This window comes from Miniopterus natalensis, chromosome 19, assembly GCF_054644295.1.
Source record: "Miniopterus natalensis isolate mMinNat1 chromosome 19, mMinNat1.hap1, whole genome shotgun sequence".
Lineage (NCBI taxonomy): Eukaryota > Metazoa > Chordata > Mammalia > Chiroptera > Miniopteridae > Miniopterus > Miniopterus natalensis.
The window spans coordinates 4,618,055-4,644,259 of record NC_142099.1 but is presented as its reverse complement, the minus strand read 5'-3'; the positions used below and the strand labels follow the sequence as shown (position 1 = coordinate 4,644,259).

Genomic DNA, 26,205 nt, shown 5'->3' with positions numbered 1-26,205 from the left:
TGATAGAATCTTCTCTTTAAAAAAAAAAGCATAGCATTTTCATAGAGAAATTCCTTCATTTAATGATTTTTTCTGGAGTTAGGTAGGAATATACTTGTTTGCTCCGTTCAACATTTTTGCCAGGTGGCTCCTGAGTGCCCATCAGCTGGCCAACATAAACTGAGATCAGAGAAATGTTACTATGATTTCAGGAACACTCACGTTAGTCTGGGCACTGACTGAACAAATCACTTGGAGACTGTTTCTCTGCTCTAAAAAGGATTAAATAATAGAAGTTCCTTTAAGTCCGATTATGTAATCCAAGTGCAAAGTACCTAAATAAGCACCTTTGATGTGAAACCGAGTAATCACTCAATCCAAAGAACCACCCAGGAACACAACACCTGAGAACAAAGGAAACTACCACTGAGGATGACTGAGGATTGACGTAGGTCTGATTCTAGCTTACACGCTTTAAAATTCACTGTGACATTTTACCAATTTGCACAAAAATACTTTTAAAACATATTAACACATAGGGGAAAAGTCAACACCCAGGATAAAGGATTTAATCCAGTATTTATTCCACACTCATGATCCTTCTCTGTAATCAGAATACAAGTCATAAGAACAATCTATCAAATAATTTGCCGATAATCTTAAATAATGCAGCACAGCATTACTTCTAATACTTCTCTGTCCTAGGTTAAGTTTAAAAACTCAAACATCGATCTTCATTATCAATAAAAAAGTTTTGAATTTTAAAAAAAGGACACTATATCAAGCTGTTTTATAATTTAAGTATTTCCCACTTATAAAAATGCTTTGGAAGCTTGAGGCTTGAATCTATTTCTCTGTTCACCTGCCCCACCCTCTCCCAATTTCATGTTAGTATATGGTTGCTGCAAGAATGCTGGGCTTTAAACATTTTTTCCTTTAATATAGTACTTTAAAATCTGAGAAATTAAAAAAAAAAAAATACACGTCATGTATCTTTTCAAATAAAAAAACTAAGTGAATAAATTTTAGGCATACTAACAGTGTCCCTTTGAGGTAGAATGCTAAAAGGACTTTTGATCAAATCATAGCCTAATTTAAACCTCTGTATCAGAAACTACTCATAAATTCTCTCTAAAGTTAACTGTGGAGAATATTAAGTGTAACATATTAACAAGTCTTCCAAGATAATATACAGTGGACAAGAATGTTAATCCTACAACTGCTGCCTTCATGTACATTGAAAGCACATAATTTTCCTATAATAAACGTCCAAGATCCATTTTCAAAGTCTTTAGCATTCTATTACGAAAAGCACAGCCATGCTAACTTCAGTACACAAACCATAATCCCACACCTACTACGAAACAAAAATAGAATTAGTGGCAGTTTATTGCCTTATACAAATTTAACCAACATGGCAACCATGCCAAAGAAATTAAAACATTTTCAGGACATATGTACAGACTGTACATCTCAAAAACAATTAAACAATAAAAATGCAAGAACAATCTGTGCATTATGTATCGAACTCAACAATTGGGTGAAAACATCAATGCAATAAATGGGGTTACAAAGGCACTTCCCTACACAAAGGAAATGAAAACGCAGCCTACGGGGAGCCTGGAGAGTACATACTACTGCAACAATCTCAACTCGGGAGGGGAAAAAGCAGATTTAATCAAAGATTTATAGGATTCAATGTGATCCACTTTCACAAAACATTTTCACACAGTCTCGTCTTTGTTTTTTTGTTGTTTTTCTTGGCTCTCTGGTTCTAGACTTTGGCTCCTCTGACGATCATGTTTGTCAGACTGGTCCTTACTATCACTGTGATCCCGCTTGTGGGAACGTTCTTTGCTTCCACTACGCTTTCTAGATTTATCTTTGCTGGGGCTACGTTCCCTTTTTCTTGACTTTTCGACACTGTCAGTTCTTCCTTGACTGCCGCTTCGGCTTCGCTTATCTGACTTCTCCTTGCTTTCACTCTTATGCTTACTTGACTTCTCTCTGCTCCGGCTTCTACTCCGTTTCCCCGCGTTCCTACTTCTACTCCTACTTCTGTGCTTCCTTTCTCGGCTTCTGCTTCTACTGTGCCTTTTCTCTTTCTTGGGATCTTTTTTGTCATCTCTATGCCGTCTATCATCCTTGTCTTCTTTATGTTTTTTCTCTTCCACCTCACCCCTACTTCTCCGTTCCTTGGATCGCTCCCTTGATCGCTCTCTCTCCTTTTCCCGGTCATTGCCTCTTTCCTTGTCATAGTCACGGTCCCTTCTTCTACCTCTCTCATTTTCTTTCTCTCTTTCCCGATCCCTGTCCCTTCTATCTCCTTTCCTATCACGACTTCGACTACGACTTCTATGCCTTTCCCTACTCCTGCTATGCCTGCGCTCCAACCCCCGATCAATACTCCGGGATCTTCGCCTTTCTTTCTCTCTTTCTTTGGCTTCACGCTCTAGTCGCTGGCGTTCTTTCTCTCTTTCTAATTCTCGGTCGAAACTAGAACACCCGTGGCCCTCCCGATGATGGCTTCTACTTCTTGATCTTCTTGGGGACCTCCGTGGACTCAGTGATCTCCTTGGAGACCTAATATTTAAGAAATGGGGAGGAAAGAAAAAAATCCGAATTAAACATATTTATAAAAAATTTAACTTTCATCAGGGTTATTTATTTAGATCCCTAGCTTACACAAACAAGTCAAGAAAGATTAAAGTAAACATTTTGCTTGTTCACATTTACAGATGCATGATTTTGTTGAAAATGCCATGAAAGGCAGAAAATGACCTTTTGGGAGAAAAAGTGACGAACTCATAAAATGAACACCATTAACCAGAACTTGTCACTGATTGCAAGGACCTTTGTATAAAGCATGTTTTAAAAATAAACTTAATTCAAGAGTTACATTACCTTGACCGTCTGCGCTCAACATGTCTGTCTATTTCCTCAGCGCCTTCTTTCCCGTCTTTCTTGATTTTTCTAGGGCGGGTTTTAATCTGTTGATCGATGTTCTTCTGAACCGGAACTGGAATTCTTGGAAACAAGGTAGAAAACCACTCCAGTTTTGTGAGAAAAGACCGCAGCATTTCGCCAATGGTCATTACACAGCCTCCACCAGCCTTCACATCTAGGTCCTACAGAAACACAAAAGATACCCTAGCCGTCAAAAATAATTATTCCAATATATACATGAACACTACTAAATAAGTTTCCATCTTTGGTATCTCAAATACAAAAAAAAAAAAAAAATTCTAACAGGACAATTTCAATGTGTACCCTTCTAATCTGGTAATGAATGATACAGAGAGATACTTGGGCTTAAGTAAGTGTGTGCATGCAGGTGCCAACAAATCCTGCAGCCTCCTAGGCATAGAGAGAGCTGCTCTCACACAGTAAGAACATGAAACAGCCCTTTACATTACTCAGCTATGTGGAACAATCAACTTAAATTTGCATTCCACATACCTACTAAGTATACAATGATTTCTGTGGAAATGTTTGCACACATCATTCCTAGCACTGTGACCTAGCTACATATGAACTACTTCAGACAGTTCCTGTCTAAAGACTATCTTTTGACAGCTCTAATATAAAATGAAGCCCTAATAAAACTGGAAGCAATAGCAAACCAACTGCCATGAAGCAGTGAGGTTTCTAATTTAGAGTCATGTAGAAAATAAATAAATGAACAAATAATTGGAAACGCATAATCCATGATGACCATTGTCTCTGAAAAGGGTCATTACCGCATGAAGGCCTTCTTGCTATGCCCTCTCACAGCTCAGGACATGTTAGTCAGCTATTGTCAGTCCCAAACCTATAGTGCAAGCACACAAGGAAAGTGAGATTTGTTATCTAAACAGGAAAACAAGAGCTAAAGGTAAAACTGCTTGCACTCACACACATTTAAGTGTTCAGATATACAGTATTTCCAAATATAATCGCTGCAGATATCTAAGGAAGAAAACAATAAGTTAGCTTAAATAGAGATCCTCAGATTTGTAAACACAATAAAAAACATTACGTAGAAGCATTCAGAAACAAACCTAACACAATACCAATTATGAAAAGGCACATGCTTTTTACATATAGAAGGGAGAAGTGCTTCAGCCTAAAAAATCTCATCTAAAATGAAAAAAATTTGAAGATTGTGGCTTATCACCTAACACACACCTTTTGCTTCTTCTGAGATACTGAACAACTTAGTAAACAGGCCAAAAGGAAAAAAATGCACACAAAAAGTTTCCATATTTATACGAGTGAGATTAGGTGTCCACATAACAACATACTAGAAAGATTTCTATTACAACTATCCTTTAATTCAACAAGTTCTTTAGATCAACTTTAAAAACAGGACCACTGACTTGTCCTGGGCTATGCTTTCTCTGCTCCCCTGTGCTCAGCTGTATCAGGGGAGTCTGGCAGGATACACAGCAACCTCCCTTTCAGTTTAGGAGGGCCATCCAGAGTATAGGGCTGGCCCTTAAAGGCACAAGAGGACAATTAAAAAATATGTTAATAATAGAAGAAAATAAAAACATGACTACTGAAATGTAACACAAAGTTTGTTTTATGAACCTAAACATACAAACTAGAGGCAGGGTAGGTACATGGGCAATAAAGCTCACTGATAAGTCTTTGAGCTCCAGGATTCACCATATACGCAGACTAATAACACTGTGTGATCTAAACCTGACAGGGTAAGGTTTTCCAAAGCAACTCTTCTTTTCTGAGCATATGTAAGAAGCTCAATCTTGGTAAGCTTGAATGGCACATAGATTTCGAATGAAAACAAAACCTAAAATAACTTAAAGAAAAGGTGTACTAGCTTTGTAAATACATATAGTATAACAGGAGTCAGAAAGCTAGAATTGAAATATTTTGGTCATTTTGAACAAGTCATCTAACTCTCAGCCTACTTAAGTTCCACGCAGCTCTTCAATTTTGCATTTTTATGCAAGTGGGAACATTAGTATTTGGAAGAGGTTAGATGATAAAGAACTAAAAAGCTCCAGGAAAAAAAGCTATAATTAGTATTCTATGTGCATGTCTTATCACTTCAATCTTGAGCACAGTGCACCTTAAAAAGTCCCTATTGACTGTATGAGTCAATATCAATACCATACACATAACATTAGAAAGATAAAAGTCTTAATAGTTATCAAGCATTTAAACCTAAAAATGAGGAAGCAAAAGTTAAGAAAAATTAGCCCAAGATATATAAAACCCACCAAGTCTTTGTTAAAGGACATTAATTCCAAAAGTACTTGAGTGAAATAAACTTAACTACAGAAAATTCTGGAAGACATTAAACCTCCAATAAATAAAAGATTAAAAACATGAGAGGAATCAGAAAAAAACTAATTATTACCCTTGTTGACATACCTCTTCGTCATCAAGGAAGGATTCAAACCAGTCCCATAGGTCTGTGGGGGGCTGCGTATACCTACAATCACAGAACACTCATTAGGCTTACATGCATTAAAGTGAGCTACTCACTGGAAATGTAGATAGATACACGCTCACCTTATATACATAAATCCGAGGGCTCTAATATATGGAGAGTCTGTGTGTGTTATGAGACCCATGACTTGCTTGCGAGTTAACTTCAAAGTAAATAATTTGTATAACAGGCAAAAAGCTGTGGAAACAATTCCTCCTGTTCCCACACCTCGAACCTTTAAGGAAAAGAGTTAAAAAAAAGTAGTAAAATAATTAATGGAGTTACTTAACACCAACTAATTAATCCTGATAGGTATTATTAACAATATATAATCCAAAAATGAGACTAGAGCATAAAAAAAAACCCCACCTATTCTAACTCCATATATAGGACACTTGAATTTAGATTAAAAAAACAAACTTCTAAGATTTGCTGTCATTTGAGTGTATAACTGACATAAGTATAAACTCAGTCATCAGACACAGAAAAACTGAAAAATGCACGTACTTCTACTTACCCCTCCGCACATCCCTGTTTGGCCCGCTGTCTTCCTGCTTCCTTTTTCCCATGGTTCAACATGTGTGACCTGAAAATAGAAAAGAGGAACACAACAAACATTCATACTTCAAATTTTTTACAAGTATGATTAAAGTAAATCCAAGTCCATAACAGAATAGCTCTTCCAAAAGTTTGGAATTTGGTATTTTGACATGTATATATTTTGCTTACATATGTTAAGCATGTAAACCATCTTTAAAAAACTGCTCTGATATTTAGAGAGCACCAATAAAGCTACTAGGGTTTAACAAAACCTCAACAGCTTTACAGAGCAGAAATCCCATTAGCTTTGTAGAGAGCTGGTAACGTGGAACCAGAACATTTCTAGTCTCATATACTTGTAAAAAATATCCTATAATATACCAACTGTAAAGCTTTATATGAGTTGCTTAAAAAAGAAAAATTTTCATTTTTAAATGGATATAAACTCCCACTTAAACCAAAAAGTATCAATGATTATTAAAACAAATTCTTTAAAATACCCTTAATAGTTCAATTTTATGGTGATTTAAAATCCTACATTAAAATAAAGGAATTGAAGAAAGTACGCTAAAACAATAAGTTATTTCTGATGCAAAGTTTTGGAATTTAATTCATCTTTTTTTCACCATCATCGGGCATTATATTCATTCCTGATTAAAGACGAAATCAGAAACCACACCTACAGAGATCATTCCTATTGGTCAGTGTATAATTTATTTTCAACCTAATTATGTGAACCAATTCAACTGAATGAATGTCATTGGTCATTACACTAACTATATCCAAAGATTCAGTATCATCTTTGCTAAGGTGGGCACCCTATAAAAACCACATATTTTACCTAAAATACAGCAAAGAAAGAATATTAGCTCTACAAAAGATAAACTCAAGGAGGCCTTTTGGAAAGATAAGAGCCACTGTTTCTTAAAAGCAAAATAAAACCCCGTTCTTTTACTATGTATTTCTGAAACCCTATTTCCACCCACCCATGGTTAGTTACATTTTAATGGTTTTCAGTGGCTTCAAACAGAAAAGCAGGCATTTAAATGTAAAGCACTACACTATTTTGCTCAGCTGACTCCTGCACTGCTTTCCTGTTTCATTTCCTTCCCCCAGCTTGCTGCATAGAAGAGGTTTCAATTCCTTAAAGGGTAGCCAAAGAGGCAGGTACAATACAAAATGCACTTATAAAACTGGAAGCCTACACATTTCACTGATCATTTGATTGAACATTTGATCGAACGTATTGATAAGAAAGCTGAGGCTTTAGTTTTATAACTAAATTTAAATAATTTCTAGTAGAATCTTAAAGTCGTTTCAAAACACAGTATTTGAAAACAAGCTTTTCCCTATCACATTAACATTTGCCTGATAGTAAACAGAACCTGCCACAAAAAGAGCAGAAACTCAATTTTCAACAGTTTGACGTTTACTACTAAAGCTAAGGGTTGAATATTCACCACTGTATCCATGCTGAAAAAGGCCTTACCTTAAAAAAAAAACAAAAAAAACCCCACACCTAGTTTACAGTATTACAATACTCTTGCAAAAGGATATCAACATTTCAGGGTACTTTTTATACCCACATTTGAACTGTATTCTCAAAATGGTAGCTCAGTTGGTTAGAGCATGGTCCCAATACACCAAGGTTTTGGGCTCGATCCCCGGTCAGGGTACGTACAAGAAGCAACCAATGAATGCATAAATAAGTGGAACAACAAATTGATGTCTCTCTCTCTCTCCCTTCCTCTACTTAAAACAAATAAATAAATAAATGATTTTTAAAAAGTCAATATAGACAAAACAGACTGTATTATATTAGATGCTCTAGCTAAAATATTTAAAGATCGTCAAGGTTATTACAAATATTTAAAAAAATATAACCCTAGGAGGCCCGGAAGACATTTTTTAAAAAACTACATAATTTGCAGGTACTCGGAGAAAGCCTATCTAGTTGGTAAAGAAAAGACCAAAACCAGTGGCCCAAAAAATCTAATTAGCCATTCATTTAACCCAGGGAAATGCATTTATGGCGATTGAGCATGATTAACAGTGCATACCTCTACCTGCGACCCTGGGCTGCTCCGAGCCTCGCTGCAAGACTGAGTCAATCCTGCTAACGAAACAAGAACTGAGACAAGAGTGCAGTGAGGAGGCGCCAGGTGAGCTCCCCAGCACAGCCAAGCCAGCACCGACCCTGCCGCAGAAGCCCAGGGCCCAGATAATTCTAAAAAGCCCAATGCACAGGTAACTGAGACCACTTACTCCTGACTTCCTGCTGGGAAAATTTCCAGGCCTTCCATAACATCTCTTCCACTGGCACCTCTCCACCCTCAACCCTCCCACCCCACCCGCCCTGGCCATTTATGTCCCTGTCTGGATAGTAAATACCAACAACACGAGGCCAACATTGAAGTCAATACACGCCCTGGCTCGGGGTGAGTGGGAGAAGCACCAACAAGTTGGAGCCGAGTAGATCCACATCAAAAGGAATAATTTTAAAGCTGTGAACCGGAGAGGCGTCAGTTATTCTTTTCTGCTCTCCCCCACCCTTCTTGTCCTACTCCCCCCAGGGGTGGGGCAGCAGGTGTGGGTGGTGGCAGTGGTGAGAGATCAACAGCGGCGGGCTCACGCAGCCCTAAAAATCTGAAAAGGAAACGGGGGCGGCCCCAGTCTGACTCCTCCCTGGCAGACTACTGGCCACAGCTCCCCCCACCCAACTTCTCCCCCAGCCCCAAATCTTCAAATATCGGGGGCCGCCTCCGCCATACTCCCTTCTGCGAACTTAACCCCTGCCCAGGCCTAGACGCTGCTTCGTACCTTAAAGTAGATCTCGTCCACCACCTCGTGGTAGGTCTTGAGCTCGTAGAGCTGCACTTTGAAGTAAGGCGACGACAGGATATTGGTTAAGATCATGGGGTTGAGGTTCATAGTCTTCTCGTTGCCCCACAGCGGCAGCACGTTGCCCTGCTTGCCCGAGACCGCCGGCTTGGTGGCAGCACCGGCGCCGCCGCACTGCTGCTGCTGCTGGGCCGCGGCCGCGGCCGCCTGGTGCTGCGGCTGCGAGTTGCCTGTCAGCGCGGGGCTGTTGTTAGCCATGTTGCGGCGGAAGGAAGGAGGGAGGAAGGAGGGGGGAGGGGGCCAAGCTCGCTCGCTCTTCGGGACAACGGTCCGGGACCCTACTCCATGGAACGCCGTCGGGAGAGGGGGGCCGCCTCGCTGTGCCCCCGCCGGGTGAGGGAGGGCGACGAGGACGCCGACAAAGGGACTCTGGGTCGAGAGCAGACGCCGAGACGCTGGCCGCGAGAACTCCCGGCAGAAGGCGAGCCGGCGGCCAGCGAGCGCGATCTCTTCCGCCAACTGCTCCTGGGAACAAGATGGCGGCCCGCCGGATGTGACGCCACAGGCCCCAGAGTTCCAAGCTTCGCCGGCAGCCAATCAGAGGCGCCCAGGTGGGCCGGCGATTCCTCTCTCTACTTCCGCCGCGCGTTCCGTGCGCGCGCCGGTCGCTGCGGTGCCTGGCTGGTCCCGACTCTTCGGTTTCCCCCGGGAGTTCGGGAGTCAGCGGGCGTTGTCGGTCCAACTGGAATGTTTTAGGGCGTAGACGGGGGCCCCGGCTTCTCTGGAAAGCCGAGAAAGAGGGAGTTCGCGTGGCTGTCTGCTTGCAAATTCGTGACTCTCAGTCCTGCGGAGGATCCGCGCCTCCTTGAGTTCACGGTTTTCCGATTCTCCGGGAAGGATGGTGGCCAGGACCTCACGCCTCCTCGTGGTTACGGTGCAAGGTCTTCTTGTCCGACCCGAGGTCTTGTTCCAGCCTGGATTTATTAAACTGGAAGATCGAGATAACAGCTTCCCAAGCATTAAAAGCGCTCCTATCCCTGGAGGCCCCAGGCATTTGTTAGATGCGTTTTTTTCGTTCCTTCTCGAGTTTCTTACATTCTGCGGGTGCGGAATGAGTGGTAAACACTGGGCGAGGCACCGAAATGGGGCCAGAGAGGGCGGGAGGAGGTGGGGGGGGGGAGTGAAAGTGAGTCAGAATCTGTCTACTCTCTCAAAAGCTACTCATAACCTAGAGAAGCCTCGTGTTTGGGCGTGAAAAGGCGGCTACAAAAGGCACTTAGGTTTTTCTGCGGGTGGTAATGGACTCGGCCGTTTTTATCGGCAGAGAATAGCCCGAATGTCTATAGAAGGAGAGTACACCTAGTGAAGTGGGGTCTTGTTAGTAAACATCCCAGTTGACACGAGCCAGGAAATACGCTGATGGGGGAGTAATGGCTCGATAGGAATCGGGCCACTGAAGTGCCTAGAATTTTAAGTGAAATCATACGCTATCTTCTCTTTCGCCTGGCTATTTTTTTTTTTTTCCGTAACATGTTCTGCCTTCGTTGTGCATCAGTGGATTCTGAACTCGGGTGCCATCAAACACCACTCTGGTATTTCCTGCATAGGCTTACAGGATCTGTGGTTTGGGGAAGGGAGGCTCCCTTTCCACCTGCAGGAAAGCAGGTGACTCCTGGAAACGAGAGTCCGAGCCTGCCGGCAATGTCAGGGTCGTTGTTAAAACCTACCCTGCAGCCCTGGCTGACCTCAGTGGTTGGAAGGTAGGCCCCAGCACCGAAGGGTCACGGGTTGGAGTGAAGCAATCCATGTGTGCGTCTCACGTCATTGTTCTCTCGCCCCTTCCCTCCCTCCCTTCCGCTCTCTAAAATTCAGTGGGAAAAAATATCCCCGGGTGAAGATTAACAAAAACAAACAAACAAAAACCTATGGCAGCCATATAAGAGGGGCAGAGGACAGACTTTTAAGAGGCCAAAAACAATATTCTTCACTCTTTCTTATTCTGAAGAGGTTATAGGGGAAAGAGAGCAGAGGCACAGGGTCAGAATTTTTGGCTTTAGCTCCAGCAGGTGGAGTATAAATTATACCCCATTGTTGTTCCAAAAACTTAAGGGAGCTGATTTTTTATATATCCATAGCAGTCAGTCATCAGCCAAAAAAAACCAAAACGCTACCTAGGAGAGAGTAAATTCTCAGACACTCCCAGCTCTGGGGGTATGTGTGTGTGTGTTGGCCCAGCTGCTCTAGTAGCCCTCAGGCGGTTGGCTAAAGTGCTCCACTGGGCCTGGGGGATTGCTTCCCAAATGGCTTCGTCAAAGGGCTGCCAAGACTGGCTGGTGCTGGCAGCCTGGGGTGGGGTAGGTGGGCCTCTGCATGGGGCTGCCGGTTCTGCCTCCCAGCCTGGCACCTGGGTTCCAGGAGTAAGGTGTTCCAGGAGACAGGAAGTAGAAGCCCCCGGTTTCCTCACACCTGGGCCTGAAGCTGGCCCTCCCATATTCCATTCGTTGGTGAAATCACAAAACCCACCCAGATTCAGGAGGAGAAACAGACCCCGTGTCGCAATAGGAGTGTCCCAAGAATTTGTGCATCTTAATCAGGCACAGTTTTCCTTCTGGCCACAAACTGTTTACATTCATTCCTTTTATTATTTTTTTATTTAAATTTTTTTTTATTGATTGATTTTACAAAGAAGAGGGAGATAAAATACAGATAGAAGCATCGATTTGTTGTTCTGCTTATTTATTCGTGCATTGGTTGATTCTTGTACGAGTCCTGACCAAGGATTGAACTCAAAACCTTGGGTTGAGCATCTCCTGATGCTCTAACCAACTGAGCTACCCAGTCAGGGCTACACATTCATTCCTTTTATATGCAAAATACAATTGCCTTCTCCCAAGCCCTCCAAATATTTCATGCTAATTTTAGCATCAGGCTCAAGCTGGTACACAGGTTAACTTTTGGTCACTTATTGCATGGCTGACACACCCACTGGACTAGAAGAACTGTAGGAGGACCTTTACCTGTCTTTTTCACTCAAACTGGTACTTGGTCCACAATAGATACACTGTGCATACTTATTGATGGATAATCTTATTTAATTCTCATTTTCAACGGAATGAATCAACACTCAGAGAGGGTTAAGTAAATTGACAAAGGTTTAGAGAGTAACAGTTAAATCAGGATGAAAGGTCTGACTTAAAACTCATTCTGAAAATGCATAACATGGTCCGTATCTAGTAGGACTTAGAATCTGGTGGAGCGAGGTAAGATTAGGTATAAAGAAAAATAAGATGACAAAGGGTAAGCTAAGGTATTGGCTATGGGAAGGAACAGATGCAACTGACAGCTTGAAGAGGTCAAGGTTTGGTAAATGTCCAAGTGTGGGAAGAGTGGGAATGGATAGAGCCAAGGATGGTTTCCGGCCTCTGAAATAGTAGGAGGCCAGGAGAATGATGAAATGGGCACATTTGCAGGGAGAGTTGGAGCCAACTAGCAGCTAAGGCGAAAACTCTAGATTTCAGGAATCCTGTACAGATCACCTATTAACTTAAAAATTCTTTCTTTAAAAATTTTAAATTGTGGTAAATATACATATACCCCCCCGCCCTTTTTTTTTAAAGATAGGAGTGTTTGCTCCGAGAGAGATGGATTGGTGGAATTAAGTGAAATGCTGAAATGGAATAGATTCAGACACTCGCAACCTTTTTTAAAAAAGTTGATTTTAGAGAAAGAGGGAGAGAGAAACATAGATTTGTTGTTCCACTTCCTTATGCATGCATTGGTTGCTGCTTGTATGTGCCCTGACCAGGGATTGAACCCGAAACCTTGGCGGATACAGACGACGTTCTAACCAACTGAACTACCCGGCCAGGGCTAAAGGTTCTATTTAAATCACATATTCTGCGGTAAGGAGGTAAGACAGTCTGTTAAACTGGTGTCCCTAGGCCAGTGGGAACCTCTCGGTGAAGTTTACCTTCGAGTTACGTTTTTTCGGAGATAGACTCCTTCCACTTACCCAAACCAATTACGTCATTTCTTTGTGATACCCCAAAGTTGTTAGCACTGTGCTTTGCACATTGTAGGTATTATTTGAAAATACACTTCCGACACATTGTGGTATATATTAATGGGTCATTAATTCATTAGTAAACACCGGCTTTGTCTTTTAAAGTAGGGCTAAAAAAAAAAATTCCCCCCAGAGACGGCAGCTTCTCTTCTCCCTTCCTTAAACGTTTCCATCACCTACAAGAAAGAACCAATGGACACAGTGTCAAGTTGAAGCTCTGCAGGGGCAGGAGCACCCGATACAGTAACGTTTCCAAGAGGCCGTGCGGTTGCGTCTCCAGCTGCAGAAGTTACCAGCTGGAGGTTTGGGGGCTGAAAGCTTTTCTGAGTTCAGATGGATGGAAGCAACTGTGCCCAGCTCAGGGTACCCCCGCAGGCCCCTGGGGGACTGTCCTGGGGGCCCGAGGGGCGGCTCCTTCGGACGCCAGCCGCCGGTGGGCTCGCGCTCGGCCCGGCGCCGGGACCGTTTGCAGCTCGGGCCGCGCCCCCAACAGCTCGCGGCCGGCACCCAACAGTCGCAGCTAGAAAATGGCTTCGGGCCATGCGCCACCGCGGCCGTTACGAGGCGCAAAACCGAAGCCTAGCAGCGGGGATCCTAGGGGGTCAACGGGCTGGGCGCCCGGAGGAGGGCGAGCGCGCGCCCAGAAAGAGGCGGCGGCGCAGGCGCATCCGCGCCCGGGCAACGCGACGCAGCGGGACTGCGCGTGCGCGGCCGTCGGGGCGGGGCCGGGAGTGAAACGCGGCTGCCGCCGGGCGCTGTCCGCTAGTCGGCGGCGCTGCGCTCGGCCACCTGGACGCGCTTCTCGCTCGCAGGTAAGGCTGGCGACCGCTCGTGCTGGGCTGTGACGCTGGGCGGCTAGAGGAGGGTTTCGGGATTCGAGTGAGAGAATAACTCGAAAAGTTAGGCGACTGACATGTTGCCTGCATCCTATTTTATTTTTTTTCCAGGATATTAAAAAGTGACACTTGGTCAACCCCAAACAACAGGTACCTCCGCATCACCTAGGTCCTTGGTACCAAGAGAACAGACGTGTCTCTTAGTATAAAAGTGTTTATAGCAAGGAAGGTTGTTCAGTATATCGGGCGTTCTCAACCTTGATTGATTGAGATTTTAGAAAGTACTATTGTCCAGTCTCCATCCTCGGCAACAAAATGAAAAACTCCCTGAGATAAGTGCCTGGACTTAAAAAATAAAAAAATCTCTGGGTGATGCTTATGTGCAATCAGGGGCTTGAGATCAGTGACAAACTGGGCCAGTTTGAACCCTACGCAACCCACCTTTTTAGTAGCTCATAGCAGGATTCACCAAGTTGGTTTGAAAACAGGCCAACGAATGCCTGAGACTAATACATTCAAGTCACACCTGTAGCAAGGATCACTATCAAACGCCACTCATTGGGCCAGAGACCCTCGTGGTGGTAGCAAAAGCACCGGCCCCTAATGTACCCCACTGCCTACACCTGCGAGTCCGTTGGCCCCTAATGTACCCCACTGCCTACACCTGCGAGTCCGTTGGCCACCTGCCTGCAGTGGAGACCAAGTTGCAGCAGAGAACCAGAATTTAACTTCAAGTTCACCTGTGAGTTATCGGAGAGATGTTGGAGCATCTCTTGCTTATTACGTGGGACACTCTCTTCCCCTCAAAATTTCGTTTTGACCGTGTGTGAAAGGGTAATTGCAGGCAGTCTGAACGAGGTCGAGGGCTTTAATGGAATGGTCAAACTGAAAGGATGGTAAACGAAGGAAAGAATGGTGCCTTAGGGTTACGCTGGGCTGCACTGAGCTGGGTTTGGCATAGTGCAGTTATTTAGGTTTTCTAAGCTGTCGGCTGTTGTCTGAAACAATACTTACTGAGTAAATTCTGTGGATTACATAGTAACATCGAAAGGGAATGGAGAAAGCCACTTTCTCCTCTCCCTGCTGGTCTAGGCAGCTATTTTGTCCTGGCTTCTTTTTTGTAACTGATATATTTTTTAAATTTATAGCCCAGTCGCTATTGATTCCTGGACCTTGAAGGATACATCTACATTTTTGTTTCCAGGAAACTTCGAGAGACAAGATGGAACAGAGCAACAACAAAGAGGTAATTGCTGCTCTTTCTAACTGGCTTGCATGACTCTCAAGAGTTATTCTTGCAATTTTAGATACATTGATTTAATAAAATATTACAGTTACGCTTTAAAAGCAGTTTTAAAAAACAGGCTACAAGGAAGTTGCATATTTGGCTGGTATTTTATTTCTCTTGGACAGAAGCACCTTTTGGACTGTACTCCTGTGTAATACTGCATTTAGGAGCAGGGATAGCTGTTAGGGATTAGTCATAATTCCTTTTTCCTAGTGGGGCCATGTTAAAGAAACATTCTGTTAGGACAGAATTACTAGGATTGTTGCAATAAGAGCCTTGCAGTTAGGGGAAAGAGTGGGCTCAACTCCATATACAACAAAGACTAATGGATTTATAGCCTATGAGCAGAGTGAGGGGGCAGTCAGTGGATGGGAAAGAGAGGAGACATCAAGGGTATGGGGATTCTTGTTAAGCGAGTTACAGATTTAACGGGATTCTTGCTGACGGCAGGTCAAGATGATCAGGTATGGGGTGAGAAATGAGGAAGTTGATCAGAGACAGAGTTTGATCACATATCAAGGGCAGGGGATTCTCTTTAAACTGGCATAGTAGGAATCTTGCTAAAACCAGGCTGGGCAGGCCAAAGACAGGACAGGTCCAGGTCCAGGTCCAGGCCCAGGCCCAGGTCCAGGCCTAGTCAGAGGAGGTTGCAATGGAGCCTGACCTCATTTTGGTCAAGGAGAGACTTTGTCAGGCATGAACAGTTTTCCAGCCTCCTGCTTGCCTGGACTCCAATCTTTGGAAGTTCCCTAAAGATCCCTTGTGGCTGGGAGGCTTATAATTGTTTTATGAAATGCATTCGTAAGTAGTTTTTCGTTCAGCTGACTGTGAACTATAGAAAGCATAAAGCAAGGTTCTTAATAAGAAGTAGCCCTGGCTGGTGTGGCTCAGTTGGTTGGAGCATCGTCTCGTGCACTGAAAGGTCCCTGGTTTGATTCCTAGTCAGGGCACATGCCCAGGTTTTGGGTTTTCAATTTCTGGTTGGAGCGCGGTTGGGTGTGTACAGGAGGCAGCCGATCGGTGTTTTTCTCTCACACCCTCTCTCTCTAAAAAAAAAAATCAATAAAAACATTTTAAAAAATAAGAGCGGAGACTTAGATGGACTGTGGAGGAAACACAGTGCCACCTAATGATTTTAGAACAGAGGTGGCCGAAAGGCCAGTATGCTCTGCCCATTAACTGGGGGAAATACAGCTGTTTGTTTCTTATTTCATTCCTGAAGTCACGCGTGATTCAGAACACTTTCTGTTTGTAAACTTTCAGGGCAACAGTGCGGTTGATGGTAATTTTGACCTTCCCATCAAGAAGGCAATTAACTTTTCCCCTCCGTTGTACAGACAGAGATACAGCTTTGTTAACGATCTAGTGAATCGCCACAAACCCAAGAAGGTAGGTATTTGTTTCCAAACATTTAATTGAAGCTGTCTTAAAAAAATGTTTTGTCAGATACAGAAGCCTCGGTCAGTGAGTAACCAGAGACTGTTCAAAAAGATTACTGTAAGGAGGGAAAGGGTTATAGAGAGAAAACTAAGCTGGAAAGAGCGGGGTGAGGGAAGTAGAGGAAAAAGTTTGGTGAACAGGTGAAACTAAGCAGAACTTATTCCTCCCACCCCCACCAGGCTCATAGGGTCTCGAGATAAATTTCCTCTTATGTACTTTTTTTTTTTTTTCTGCCAAAGAGATTCTTACACATAATGTTTTTGGCTTCATTTTTGATACCCACTCACTGTAAAAAAAAAAAAAAAGCCTTTGATCACACTTGACTTCTCGGGCTATAAATGTCTTTGAAACAGCTTTCGTCTCATCTACAGGTTGCAGACTTGGGGTGTGGCAATGCTTCCCTCATACAGATGATTAAGTCACACAGTTGCCTGGAACTGATTGTTGGAGTAGACATCAATATAGATAAAATAGGATCGCAAAGGTAATACCTAGTTTCTGGAAGGATTGTGCGCTAATCTAAAACTAGCGGCATGGTTAACTAGGCTTGGAGGCACTGTCCGTTTTATGCAACGTGTAAAGCACGTGAAACGTGGAAGTGTGTTGTCCGTTACACACTAAGAGAGCCTCGGGCTCACTGACGAACGACTGCGCCGTCAAACTAAGTAGCTGTGTGCGACGTGAATACCTGTTTTCTACCAGTGTAGAAAGTAGAGCCTCAATTAAGCAATTATGGTAGTCAGAGCATTGCAAATTCAATTTCAAAGGGCAAGAATCTAATTACGTTGGTGCTGGACGCCCTGGTGACAATGGAGCCCCGGACCACCACCTCCAGTTTGAAACAGAGCAGCTCTCCCATATCCTATATATTATTAGACTTCCATAGATTGTTTCAAGAGCGTTTTTCTTTTAAAGAAAAAAAAAAATAAATTGAAAATCATTGATCCAAAGTGAGCCGGGAGACCAGAAGTATTGAAAACGAGACCAATATCAAATATTCAGAATCTTGCTCTTACTGGCCAGTGACCTCCCCACGAGAGGAAGTTACTCTATGACCTGGTGTCTGTAGTTGGGATCATTCTAAACAGCTGTGTTCAAATGCCCTGACGTCTCTAATAACGCTTCTGCAGGTGTAGACTGTCTCCGTTCTCTGGGGAGTATCTAAGTCCCCGGGATCTGAATTTGTCTATCACCTTGTACCACGGCTCCGTTGTCGAGAGGGACTCTCGTTTGCTTGGATTTGACTTAGTGGCCTGTATTGAGTTGTAAGTATTAAATAGATTTCTTCTGTACACATTCATTAGAAAAGCCTCACCGAATTAGTCTCAGTACACTTTGTTTCCTAAATATAATCTTAATTGTTATCAGTCAAGAAAACTGGTAGTCAGTTGGGACTGGCTTGCTACCGTCCTGCCCCATCTGGAACGGGCAAAGGGAAGGGTGAGACCGTTTGAGGTCACTGTCACATCTTCAGAGACGGGAGAAATCCGTGTGGAGACAGAAATGGGTTTTTGCTAAATGAATTAGGAAAATATCTGCAAGTGAAGCTAGGTTTTACTCTCTCTCCCCCGCTAACCATTTCAGAATAGAGCATCTGGACTCAGAAGACCTGGCCAGGTTTCCCGAAGTCGTGTTTGGGTACCTGTCTCCAGCCATGATCGTCATCAGCACACCAAACTCTGACTTCAACCCCCTGTTCCCGGCAGTGACCTTAAGAGATTCAGATCACAAGTTTGAGTGGAACAGGAAGCAGTTTCAGACTTGGTGAATTCATAAGGGTTTTGCTTTTGGGTTTTTTTGGGACCTCACTGAAGTTTAAAATTCTGTGAAGTAAGTCCTGGCCCATGTGGCTTAGTTGGTTGGAGCCTTGTTGTGTGCTGTGCGCCGGAAGGTTGCGGGTTCGATTCCTCCTAAGGGCGTGTGCAAGAGGCAGCCGATGGATGTCTCTCTCTCACATTGATGTTTCCCTCTCTCCCTCCCTCCCTTCTCCTCTAAAAATCAATTAAAAAAAAAAATTCTGCCAAGTAAGTCTTTACCTATACATGACTGAAATGATTTGCTTTCTTCCAATAAAGTTGATTTCCACAGTGCCCCTTAGTAAAATAAATGGGGAAGTTTGTTTTCTCTCTTGGGTCTCAGGCAAGTGTGGGCAGGGTTCGTGGGCAGCAGGCCTGGAGGCTTCAGGGCTGTTGGTGTGGAGATCCGGGAACGGAGCTGGGGAAGCTGAGGCCCTGAGCGCAGTGCCTTGGCCCAGGGGCATCTCCCAGGGGCTCGACGTGTTCCCGGCATAATTCCAAACCCAAATAGGAGTTGGGGTTGCAGCCCTTGTGGTGTCATTGTCCCTCCTCTACTGCGCCCCACGACTTTCCTTTCCGCCACGTCCTTGTGGTTAATTAAACTTGCAGTCAGCGCCTTAGTGCCCCTCAGAGAAGTGAGCAGGCCCCACGGCGTGGCTTAGTGCGGCGCCCTAAGAACTTGCGGCTTAGGAGTCTTTCTGTTCGTGGTATCGTTCACGTTCTAGTCAACTGGACATTGCTGACTATTTAACAATAGCTCTTAAGTTTAGAAAAAAACGACCTCTCTCCTTGTTTTGATTTCAGGGCCTTAGGTGTGGCAAATTTCTACGGTTACTCGGTGGAGTTTACTGGGGTCGGGGAGCCGCCAGAAGGAGCCGGGAACGTCGGCTACTGTACCCAGATAGGGGTCTTCCAGAAAATCGGAGCACCGGCGACCAGATCGGGTGCTGCAGAGCAGTGTGATCGACATGTTTATAAGATTGTGAGTATTCCCCGTGGGGTAGCTGTCGGGACAAGAAATACATTTACTGTGATAGTGAACTGTTTCTCATGGGGAGTCCTAGAGATAAGGAATGACCTGATTACGAGGTTGACCCTGGGAGGAGCCTTGAGACTGACCTCCTGGCCTCTTGCCACGATGGCCTTCTGAGCAGCTGGGGCCAGCAGCGCTCCTTCTGTAGGGTTAGGATCCTTGGCAGGAAGGGGGAGCCAGCAGGTTTCACAGCTGGGCTCAGTGACTTGGAACTGAGCCTCCAAGCATCTCAGACCCTTTTGGTTTCAGGAGGTTCAGTGAAGAAAGAGATTTCTCTTTTAATTGGCAACACTTTTCTTCTCATTGCTTTTTAGAGAGAGTGGAAGGGTGGGGTGGGGGAGAGAGAGAGAGGCATTGAGAGAGACATCGATTGGTTGCCTCCCACACGTGCCCTGACCAGGGCTGGGGATCAAACCTGCAACCGAAGTACATGCCCTTGGCTGGGAATTGAACCCGGGACCCTGCGGTGCTCGGGCCGACGCTCTAACCACTGATCCACACCGGCCAGGGCAACGCTTTTCCTTTTCGACCCTGTGTGTCCGTAGCTCGGCCTCCGTTATAGGTGTGGCCGTTACGATCAGTCAGGTTTGAAACCTGTACATACAGTTACTGATCCCCGTGGTACAAAGGTCCTGCTGATGGTTTGGAAAATTTTCCTATATTCTAAATGGTTCCCCCCCACTCCCCCCTACGCCACCTTTCAGGTTTATTCAGTCTCCTACCCGAGTTTACAGCAAAAAGAGGTCCGCAAACTTGCATTGGCAAATGAGGTGTCTCGACAAGTGCAAAGCCTGAGGCACAGATACGTGTCGAGCCTGAGGATACTGCGGAATGGCCACGAACACGGTCACAGGCTCAGCGACACCGGGCTCGTCACATTTTCTGGACCGGTCTTCACAGAACTTGAGAAACTGAGAATAGAGAAGTCTCCCAGACCTTTCTGCTTCGGGAACAAGCTGTACGTGCCGCTGGAAAGGCTCCTCGCGTACCCCAAGGTGAGCCGCTTGTGTGGTGACGTGGCCACGATGCGGGCGCTCATCGGCGACACCGTCAGGCTGAGCAGCGACGGCTCCGCCGTGAAGGTCAACCTGCGCGACGAGAGCCCCTGAGCGGCTGTGCCGAGGGCCAGGGTCTCGGCCGCCGGCCGGCTGGCTTGGTGTTCTTGCGTAGTCATTCAAGGAACTTTTGATTTTGAAATTACTTGCCATGTGTTTTGTTTTTGTTTTATAAATAGGCTTATTTTGTTTGGAGGCGTTTGTAGAGAGTTCCTGATAGGGTGGTGGTGGGTTTTTTTTTTTTGTTGTTGTTGTTGGAGCCGTATGTTGACATTAAAACATGTTAAAGGAAATTGAGTTAAAGGAAATGGAATGTTTAAAACTTTTTCCCAGGGGATAATAAGGGTTGCTTTAAAAATCTCACTGGAATCCTCTACCTCCTTTGGGCTCGATTCTAACCTCTCATCCGTTTCCTAAAATGTCATACAAATCAGGGCTGCAGGCGACAGAAGGAAATGGGAGCCTCATGACGAGAACCCCGTCTCTGGGTTTCGAACACCCCCTTTGGCAGCTTCCTGGTTGGAACTGGGGTGGTGGGAGCCACGGAGGACAGGGAAGTGCACGTAATGGGGGGAAACTGGCTTTGATGCTGCGGCTAACGTGTGTCTCGTGTGCGGCGCACACCTTTGGGGGTGCCTCCAAATAGGGACCACGTAGGAGCGTTGCTGAGACTTAGCCAGCAGGTAGGACCCAGCAGTCATGAAGGCTACAATGTTAACTTCACCTTGCCAGTCGCTTTTGAAGCCAGTTACACGCTTGCCTTGAAGATGAACTCGGTGCCCTTTCGGGTCCCCGCCGGCCCTGCCTAATTGTGTGCCCTGCCTGCCCGCTGCCTTCGTCTCTGCCACTCCGCCCCGTCCGTCCGGGCTGCGAGGAGCCACACGACGCTCTGATCATCTCACTGCCTCTCCCAGACTCACTGCCTTGCTTCCTGCTTCCACACCTCACCCTCGACTCGAGATTCTTTGCTTTCGTAGGATAGGCTGATCTTCCTCCGCAGTGTCTTCGTCCAGCCTTGTCCCTCTGTCTGGACGCCGTTTATTTAAGCCGCCCACCTGGACCTTTCTAGCAGGAATCCCCATGGAACTGGATTCACAGACTCTTTCATTAATCCCACCCTAAAGGGAAACACTTTTACCCTACTTAAGGCAAAGTATGCAGTGTTTCCAAATCTTTTTGCAAGTATTTCAAATTCAAATTAGTGATAAAAGAAAAATGTTTCCTTTGGTTGTAACAACACATGGGGAGAGAAGGGCAGACACAGGATCAGGTGGGAGAGGCGTGTTTGAGCTGAATCACTGACGCTCGACACCAGAAGGTGGCACACTTTTCTCACTTACATGCATTCTTTTGCTTTGAGGGCTCCCTGATAGAAGGTGCAAAACCCTCCCCCATACTTAGTCATGGCAACTTTCTATAGAGGCTTGAAGCTTTTCCAACACAGGACAGCGCTGCGGAAATGATTTAAAGATCTAGCAGTGGAAAAAATAAAATGAAATAAATTACGTTAAAGAAAAAAAATCTAGTAGTGAAGTCAGTGTCGTCAGAGAAATGGTTCAGGAGACCCCTCGACCCGCCTGGGTTGTCACTGCATGGGAATGGGGTCTGAGCTAACACACAGGAAGGCCTGACGTTTCCTTGTTGCGTGGCTCCACCTGGAATAGAGATCCCGTCCCAACTCAGGGAAGGTCTGAGTTGAAGCCCTTTCTATTTTGCATCTTAAGTAACGTGGGATGGATTGACTCCACCAAAGATTTCCTCTCATGCAGATGGGAAGAAAGATTTCATTTCCGTATATGTGCTGCTACCTGGTAAATGGTATAAGAACAGGAACAGGTAAATTAAGGTTTAAGAAGGGAGGGGGGATGGAGGGAGAAAGAGAAAAACACTAGGCGTTGAGTCATAACAAGGAAGCTGGGCCTGGGAACACATTGATGTTTCTCTCTCTCCCCCCCCCCTTCCTCTCTCTCTAAAATCAATATAAAAATGAAAAAGAAAACAGGTCCAGAGGGGCGTTCGGGTCAGATGCAGGTCTCTCGTTCCAGGTCCATGACCCGGCACTGCAGGAGCTGCCTCGGGGTGTAAAGTGTCTTTCACTGGGAAACCCCCAGGGAAAAGTTAACACTGGTTCTTTCACTTCTGGCTTCTGACCTTGACAAGCAACAGAATCTCAACTGAAATTTGGGAGTATAAACAACATTCCAAACTTTAAGATACCATTTTTATTGGACATGTATAAGATTCACTTTTACATTATTACAAATACTTTACAATAAAAAATTAGTTTTTGTAAAAAAAAAAAAAGGAACATTTCCTGGATTTAGAGTAGTGCAGGTAAAACTAAGAAATACATAAAAATGAAGGTCATTCTCCAAGTATCAGAACAGAATACTAATGGAATCACTTCAATACAGATTTTCACCTGGACATTTACATGACAACTCACAACTGTATCAACAAATAAATGCATAAAAACGAAGATGTAGATGTAATTTCCCAAATAAGATGTAGTTCCAAAAAAAAACAATGTACTCGAAATGTCTTCCTGTGCATGGGATTTGGTCAATGAATATCAAGAGAGTTTTCACATATATATATACACACACACATATATATATATATGAGATGAACATAAACATTTGTAAATGCAGAGCACACAGCGTGTGTAAATGAAAAAAATCCGCCAGTTTTGTCACACGGAGGAGCTAGAAACCACCTACACAGCTGTTTAAAATACACTGTGTATACAGGATGGGGCAACAGTAGGTTTACAGTTGTGAGTACACGAAACAGTTTCTCTTATTATTATTTATGAATTATTGTACTATTTTCCATATAGACAACTGTAAACCTACTGTTGCCCCATCCTGTATATTATTTTATGAAACGCCACACGTAGAAGGGAGTAATAAGGCCTTATATCCAGATCGGTCTTAAAACAGGGTTAATACAGGCATATTTCTTCCATTATATTTTTAAGACTTCATATTCTTTAGCGTCTCAGCTATTAAAATTATGCATAGTACCTAAGGCAACACGTAAAAAGCGGCATATCAGTTTCAGCTACAGCTACAGTACCTGATTATAGTCACATGACGTACCGTCTAGAACTGACAGTAGAATTTCTGAACCGTCCCAGTGAAAGACCTGCCGAAATAAAATACAGCCCCATCCTGTGAGCCCAGTCTCTTCGGAGCCTTGTTACACTCACTGGAAGCCTAACTCGTCAGAGTACTTCAATATTAACAATACTGGCAGCCTGAGCTTGCGGAGTGGCCGTTAGCATGGAAATCTTAAAGTCTAAAATTATTTCTTGATGTTTCAATTTATTAAATCTCATTGCTATCCGAATATGTTTTTTTTTAAATTTATTTTTTAAAAGTTTTTATTGATTTCAGAGAAGAAGAAACATCAATGATGCGAATTATCGACCAGCTGCCTCCTGCTCGCCCCCTACTGGGGATCGTGTGCCTTGACTGGGAATCGAACCGTGATCTCCTGGTTCACCGGTCAACATTCAACCACTGAGCCATGCCGGCCAGGCCCGAATATATTTTGATGGGGCTAGTAGATACTTTAAGAATCTTAGTCAAGACTTTGTCAGATTATAAATAGTAATCCATGTTAGTTGCATACAGAACCTTCACCACCACCGCAAAGGGGAGTCAACCAGCAACATGTAAACTGATGGCCCAGGGCCTTCTGTGTCCTTGGCTGCCTTTCACATCCTCTCTCCTCTCAGTCACCAGCACGAGTCACAGGAAGTGGCCTCATGACCTGCTGCTTCTATGATCCCCCCCACACAAGGCATTTAAGACTCTTATCACAAACTCAGCTTTAAAATACCATTCATTGTTTTCTCTGGCATATAGGGTTAGAAAACGTCACAGATGTGCAATTTCTCCAAGACTGGGGGATTTGACATTTGAGTTTAATATTTAGCAATCACTGTATTAAGGTCTACTTTTTCAAATCTGATTTTCTAAACTCAAAACCAAAAGTAAACTTGGTATTGAGTAAGCAGATTGACATGCTCCAAGAAAAGAAGAACTTGGGAGTGGAGGCAGACACTTAGGCAACCTTGAACAAATATTTTTAAGGACTGTAAGGAAATGTGATTGCAAAGTATGTGGATGGGACACAAACGAGAATAAAATGAATGCAGACGTCACTGGCTACAGAGGACACTGCCATCTCTTTTCTTCCTCATGTTTCTATCTATTAAAACATCTTACATTTACTCATATGTAAGTCAAGATGTTATCTGGTGGCTGCTAAATTTATAAAGGCACGACTTTTGTGCTTTTCAAAATCCACATTTTGTTTTTAGAAAGTAATTCTGTATCATTTTTAAATACTGAGAGCCGGTCTTGCATAAAGGTTTTGGCCAAGGGCAGCCGAGGCTGAGTGAGAGGCTGGTGCTGGAATATAGCACCTTTGAACGATCTGAAGACTGTCCTCACTGAACCTTGCCTACAATCCAGCTGTTAGCTGTCATTTCAAAACTGCAAAATCATTTGCAGAAGTCCCCATAAAAAATACAGACTAGGGATAATATTTTGAAAGTAGAAAAATAGGTTTTTAAAACATGTCATAATAAATCTCTCTCTAAACAATATCTTCATATCTCTATTGAAAACTTTGATTCTCCTCCCTCCCCCATAATATACAATAAGTGGACCATTCACTTATTTATCACTTAAAGTAACATTTTCCTGGGTTAGACGTAAATCTTCAGGTCATTTTTTTTTTTTTTTCCCTTCAAAACAAATTTTAAAGAAGAAAGTTTAAGGACTCAGAAAACCCTATCTCTTCACATTCAAAATATTCTAAACTGGGGTATCATCTCTTTAAAAAATCTCAGTCTATTTGTAAAAGTTTTGGATTCGTTTGGAATACCCAATCCTTGAAATTTTAAAATCCCCCACAAAAACCCTAACGTGAACTATTCAAAGTCTCTCCAACCTCTCCATTTGGATATTAAAATAATATTTTCTTAAAAATAATATTCCCCCCCTTATTTTGCCAACATGACAGTACACAGACCAGGGTAATTCTAACATATTGCGTTACTTGGACGTGGTTTTAAAAGTAAAGACTGGGAATTTCTGGTTTTATAGAATCTTACATTTTTCTTTACTGACTGGGCATTCCAAGAAAATTAAGATCTTTCCACACATAAACTGTCACATAAAACCAGAAAAAGTCTTCAGGTTTGTCTGCTGTGCCATTACCCTGGATCCAGATCGGATATTCTCACTTTAAAAGCTCTGTCTGGTGTATGTTCCAGCCTATTCTTGCCTCTGATGCAGTAAGAAGAAAGCACAGCATCTGATCACGGGGTGGGAAGAGAGGCTAAGACAGAAGACCCCAGGTCCGGGCCAAGCGGCTGTCCCGGTCCCGTCCACGCCCTCCTTGGCATACCTCTGAGTTTCAGGTAAGTGTGAACTCACGGGGAAGGCTGCTCTGCTGCTCATCAAATCCGTTTTCCTCCAGCTGTTCTAAACTCTGGCTCCTGAGACCGGCAGACACTGCTCAGTTAGTTAAAACAGCTCATATGTTGGGGTGCGTGACAATGGCCTAACACTGGAATCTCCCACCGAGCGCTAGCGGGAGTTCCGCAGCGCATCCAATACTAACAACACACACGGCCTAATAGTGGCTTTATACCCACTCCTGTAGCTCAGACTTAGACACACTTAACTTGTGGCTGATACATTTACATTAAGCATTTTATAGGTTTCAGTTGTAGTACAGCTTTTCCCCAAAGCATGAACACCCCCACTTTTATATCAATTACTGTATCAAAAAGAATTAACAGACTTAGTACAATACTCTAGGTGGTATAATATGCAAGATTTCCTTACCAGGAATTACAACTATCTTGACAGGATGTA

At 43.8% G+C, this 26,205-nt stretch overlaps 2 protein-coding genes and 2 non-coding genes across 4 annotated transcripts; 2 read left to right on the top strand and 2 right to left on the bottom strand.

The window, feature by feature from the left end:
* Positions 1-541: 541 nt before the first annotated feature.
* PRPF38B (pre-mRNA processing factor 38B) lies at positions 542-9,338 on the bottom strand. The gene is made up of 6 exons (XM_016218181.2): positions 8,777-9,338; positions 5,934-6,002; positions 5,500-5,651; positions 5,359-5,419; positions 2,884-3,107; positions 542-2,562 (listed from the first exon to the last, which is right to left on the bottom strand). The coding sequence occupies exons 1-6, from the start codon at positions 9,053-9,055 to the stop codon at positions 1,704-1,706; spliced, it is 1,644 nt and encodes a 547-aa protein (XP_016073667.1). The 5' UTR covers positions 9,056-9,338; the 3' UTR covers positions 542-1,703.
* On the top strand, positions 4,338-4,477 carry LOC148090845 (small Cajal body-specific RNA 11). The gene has a single exon (XR_015716147.1).
* A 4,236-nt stretch (positions 9,339-13,574) lies between the features above and the next one.
* HENMT1 (HEN methyltransferase 1) lies at positions 13,575-20,362 on the top strand. Its single transcript, XM_016218170.2, has 8 exons — positions 13,575-13,672; positions 14,845-14,942; positions 16,248-16,373; positions 16,796-16,908; positions 17,555-17,689; positions 18,009-18,188; positions 19,025-19,202; positions 19,958-20,362. Exons 2-8 carry the CDS (start codon positions 14,919-14,921, stop codon positions 20,360-20,362), a joined length of 1,161 nt encoding a protein of 386 aa, XP_016073656.1. The 5' UTR covers positions 13,575-13,672; positions 14,845-14,918.
* On the bottom strand, positions 14,221-14,371 carry LOC148090844 (small nucleolar RNA SNORA62/SNORA6 family). The gene has a single exon (XR_015716181.1). It is a non-coding gene; the product is annotated as a small nucleolar RNA SNORA62/SNORA6 family (small nucleolar RNA).
* Positions 20,363-26,205: the final 5,843 nt, after the last annotated feature.

Bases quoted from the DNA above. Each gene is read 5' to 3' on its own strand.
- HENMT1 (XM_016218170.2), top strand. From the start codon at position 14,919: ATGGAACAGAGCAACAACAAAGAG. The intron at 16,909-17,554 runs GTAATACCTAGT...ACGCTTCTGCAG, and splicing joins GATAAAATAGGATCGCAAAG to GTGTAGACTGTCTCCGTTCT. The intron at 19,203-19,957 runs GTGAGTATTCCC...GCCACCTTTCAG, and splicing joins ATCGACATGTTTATAAGATT to GTTTATTCAGTCTCCTACCC.
- PRPF38B (XM_016218181.2), bottom strand. From the start codon at position 9,055: ATGGCTAACAACAGCCCCGCGCTGACAGGCAACTCGCAGCCGCAGCAC. The intron at 5,652-5,933 runs GTAAGTAGAAGT...TTTTCCTTAAAG, and splicing joins AAACAGGGATGTGCGGAGGG to GTTCGAGGTGTGGGAACAGG. The intron at 5,420-5,499 runs GTGAGCGTGTAT...CTGTGATTGTAG, and splicing joins CTCGGATTTATGTATATAAG to GTATACGCAGCCCCCCACAG.